We start from the raw sequence: 4586 nt of genomic DNA on the forward strand, positions 1-4586 counted from the left end.
TGAGGGGTGGTTCCCTATTTTTTATTTATTTATTTTTGTTGTTGCTGGGAGTTGGAACCCTATTAGTTAGGTTGCTTAATATTTACACTAAGTACTCTTTAAAATACCAGAATAGGGAGGATGGTGTAGGTTTAAGTTTATTAGATTGATCAGTATTGCTGAACCATGAAATATTTTTTTTGTATACAGGTATAACAGAATAGCTTTAGTGTAGTTGTTGTTTTAAACTTGAGTATGAACTTATACAAAATGCAGCAAGATATTTAAAAAAACTGTTTTGTTGATTAAAAAACACTATATCAGATTCATATCGGTATCGGCAGATATCCAAATTTATGATATCGGTATCGGACATAAAAAAGTGGTATCGTGCCATCTCTAGTGCGCGCAGGCTTCACCGACCAATCAGAGCACGTGTTTACATACATCTGTGTGTGTGAAGGTTCGTTAGGTCCACCTTCGTCTCTTTAATTAGAAGATGCTCAGTAACCATGACAACGGAGGCATGTGTAGTAACGATGGCTCTGTCTTGATCGCCATAGAGACGCAGGCTCATGGGCCACTCGCTCTGATTGGTTTATCTCTGGACACCGTGAGAACAGCTCTGCATAACTCAGTACATAATAATCCTTCTGTGTCTCGGCTCATCTGCTGTGTGAAACAAGCGGTCTTAGCTCCGCCCCCTTTAAGGCAATTAAAAGGAGCGTTTGGACGGCGGTCGGGAGGAGCCGTTCTGTGACATCACACAGACCCCTGAGTGTTGAGAGCAGGCAGCGTCGTTACTGTCCTCACACTGAGCTCATTGTCCTGTTTGAACGCCCGTCCCAGCGGCTGGAGTCATGTGACAGGAAGTGAGGAGCAGCAGTTTCACAGAGGGTTCGATTCAGTGACTGAAACAAAAATAAATCGTTTTCAGGGACAGGAAGTGAGGCGTCCAGACCTCCATCATGGCGGCTCCTCCTCACAGTGAGCTCAGTGTCCTGCAGCTCCTCAAACCGCCTCCCGTCTCCCCGTCAGAGCTCCTCTTTCATGCTCCTCCCTGCTGGAGACAGCCGCTCAGTGTGTCCCAGAAACCCACAGCTGCTTTTCCATTCCTGGTGGCAGCTCAGGGTCAGCGAGTTCCTGCTGCTCTCAGGCTTCAGACTAACCTCATGAGCCGAGCCGGCAGAAGGAAACGGACGCGTCAAAGGGTTTCTCATCACCTCCTCTTCCTCGCCTCGAGCGCGCCATAATGCTCGGCTGTGACCTCAGCGAGCCTCTTTCTCCTTTCACAGTGCTCTGATGTCAGCGCGTTATGTAAACGCTTTACTCACTCAGCAGATATGAACACTGCAGCTCCGAGTGCTGCCCCTCTGCAGGCTTCCAGAGCTCAGCCAGTCAGAAGAAGGCTAGGTTAAAGGGGGGAGGAGCTGAGGAGTTTATTACTAATGGAGTCATGCAAAGCTGCTCTCCAGAATAAAAGATTCAGCAGGAAGAAGTTCAGCACATTCAACAGCGGGACGAATCAGAGTTCTGTTGTTTACAGTGCTCCAGTATAAACAGTAACAAAAACAGACAACACACACATATACAAAATATACAATATACATATAAGTCACTTACTAATAAATATCTGAATAAGAAAGAAGAGCGTGTGCAAAAAAGGCGTAGCTATGGCAGTAAACAGTGTGTTGGGTGGAGGAGTTGTACAGGGAGCCACAGGCAGGAATGATTTCCTGTGTTGTTCAGTGGTGCATTATGGGTAATCTCAGTCTCTCACTGAGCGTGCTCCTGTGACTGACCAGCATGTCATGGAGTGGGTGGGAGGTGTTATCCAACATTGTCTTTATCTTGGACAACAATGGCCTCTGCAGCACCACCCTAAGAGAGTCCAGCTCCATCCCCACGACATTGCTGATCAGTTTATTGAGTCTGTTGGCATCAGCAACCTTCAACCTGCTGCCCCAGCATGCAACAGCGTAGAGGAAAGCACTGACCACAACAGACTCATAGAAAATCCTGAGCGTTGTCCGACCTCAGCCGCCTCAGAAAATAGAGACGACTCTGGCCTTCCTGTAAGTCCAGTTTATTTTCAGTGTGTACTCCAAGGTATTTATAATCCTCCACAATGTCAACACTGACCCCCTGGATTGAAACAGGGGTCAAGTGTTTCCTGGTCTTCCTGAAGTCCACTATCAGTTCCTTGGTCTTTGCCATGTTGAGCTGCAGATGATTCTGCTCGCACCACGTGAGTGTAATAACGGCAGGGTGGGCGGGCCCAGCTTCCTGTGTGGACGCAGCTGAATTCATCTTATGTGTTTGTATCTGCAGCTCGACAGCAGGAGGAGGAGGGAGGAAGCAGGAAGATGGGCGTCCACCTGCCCGCCGTAAGACCTCCAGAGGAGGAGGAGGTGATGGAGGCGTCGGTCAGTGCGGTGGCAGACTCGGATTCCTCCACCAGCGATGGTTTTTAAAAAGAATATTTTTATATTTCAACTCATTTCAAATAAATAAAGTCTGATGGAAACCAAACAGATGTTATAATAACTTCATTTTTAAAATTTGCTCACAGCAATAAAAGCTTAATGCTACACTTAACCAAAGAAACAAAAACCCAAAGAGACACGTGAACATCTTAATCAAACACCATCCTCTTTGAGTTTATTCTCTGAGACTCTAATAATGTTAGATATACTTCAAATAAAGTTTCACTAACCCGGGCAAACAGCAGCTAATAGAAGCTAACAGAGATCCCAGCTAAACAGCAGCCCTTACAGACAGCTCAGCATATGTTCAACAGCTGGTCAGCAGTGAGCTTCGCTGACTCGCTGACTCGTATCGACTCCTTTCACAAAGCGTTACAGCCCCCAGAGTAAATAAAGATGGACGCCTCTCCCCCGGCATAAACAGCTGATGTAAACGGTACGATCATATTTAATGATCATATTTAATGTTTTTGATCTCTTGAATGACTAAAACATGTTTAGCCAGGATTATGCAGTTGAATCTGGAGAGGCGGGGCCTTTGTGTGAGTCAGAGTCCTGTCAGCGGGCGTTCGTAGCCTTCAAAAAGTTCCCGCAACTTCTTATCGGACAGTTAGAATGTGTGCTGATAACAAACTGATGGTTTTTAACTTCTCACCTGTAAATATAAATGTGGCACAGCTACCGTATGTTGCTAACATGTGGAACTAATGTGAGGCTCCATAAAACGCCATTGCTGTAAAAACGCTGTAAGAACGCAGATGACTCGACTCCTCCATTCAACGGCTCCAGGGGAAGGGGTAGGAAAACAGATCTACTGCCATCTAATGGTGAAAAACATTTGTACAGTTTACCTTTAAAATCAAATTACATAAATGCAGCGCCACCTGCTGGCCACGGAGGATTCGTGTCACATCTGTCATGGAATTTAAAGAGTGATAGTTTGACTCTATTGCTTTTGTGACATGACGACGCTTAAAGACGTAAACCAAACTCTCCAGGTGTCGCCTTCATGTGAAAATGTTTCTTTTTATTAATTTTTTTCCGCCTGTCCCGTTTGGTTCTTTGGCCATCAGAATTATTGTCTAAAGGCGAAGAAAGATGCCCAACGGATTTACTTTACCAGATGGACTATCCCGGCATCGCCGTATTGGAAAATGTGTTTCTTTGTATTTCACCTTCACGGTGAATTTCACTCATCAGTCATTCGAAATCACAGAGTCAGCCTGCAAGTCCAAACCATGGGAACATTTCCTATTACACAGCACACGCACACACACTCAGCAAACACAGACTGTGTTGCAGATAAAAGGATGATGGGGAGGAAATGGGATTAGTGAAGCAGCGAGGGAGACAGTGAGACTGACACTGACCAGGGCTCTCTCTCTCACACACACACACACACACACACACACACACACACACACAGATCTGCAGGGGCCTCTGGGTCATGTGGTAGCAGACTGATCCTGACAGTGTGAGGAATCCAGCACAGAAAACCCCGCAGGAAGCTGTTATTTACGACAATAAGAGCTCAGCGATAAAGTCAGCTCTTCACAATAAAAGCTGAGCTGAAAATACAGAAATTTGTTTTATGTAAACAAAATAAATATTTTATGATTTCATCAGAAGTGAAACGATCCTGACAGTGTGAGGAATCCAGCACGTCTGCTGGTGTGTGTGAGAGAGAGTATCGATCAGGCTGATCAATCGGCTCTCTGAGGGTCCGTGTGTTTGTGTGACGATCGATGTTCTCAGAAAGAGGCTTGAACTCTGTGCAGGTTTAACTAAGCTGCAGATGATCAGCGAATCTCCAGCCACAGGAAACACACACACACACACACACACACACACACACACACACACACACACACACTCACACACACTGCTTCTCTACCTGCAGTCGTGTTTCTGATTGATCAGCTGAGCCCTGACTCAAAGATCTCATTTCACAGTTAACGAGGCTGAAGTTCAGGTCAGCTGAGAAAATTATTTTCTGCAGGGATTAAAGACAAACATGAGAGCGAGGATGCTTCGAGTGCTGCACTGAGCAGAACTGTGTGTGTGTGTGTGTGTGTGTGTGTGTGTGTGTGTGTGTGTGTGTGTGTGTGTGTGTGTGTGTGT

General features: G+C 45.7%; 1 protein-coding gene across 3 annotated transcripts in view; it reads left to right on the forward strand.

Moving 5' to 3' along the window:
* The window catches only part of kiaa0586 (KIAA0586 ortholog), a 30915-nt gene extending 28420 nt beyond the window's left edge, over positions 1 to 2495 (forward strand). For all 3 annotated transcript variants that reach the window (XM_005751755.1, XM_005751757.1, XM_005751759.1), the window contains exon 26: positions 2311 to 2495. In XM_005751755.1, the coding sequence (XP_005751812.1) occupies positions 2311 to 2453 (143 nt within the window). In that variant the 3' untranslated portion in view covers positions 2454 to 2495. The remainder of the gene's footprint in view (positions 1 to 2310) is intronic.
* The last annotated feature ends 2091 nt before the right edge of the window (positions 2496 to 4586 follow it).

The sequence above is a fragment of the Pundamilia nyererei genome, unplaced genomic scaffold (assembly GCF_000239375.1).
Source record: "Pundamilia nyererei isolate P.nyererei 1_Seehausen unplaced genomic scaffold, PunNye1.0 scaffold00325, whole genome shotgun sequence".
Taxonomy (NCBI): Eukaryota; Metazoa; Chordata; class Actinopteri; order Cichliformes; family Cichlidae; genus Pundamilia; species Pundamilia nyererei.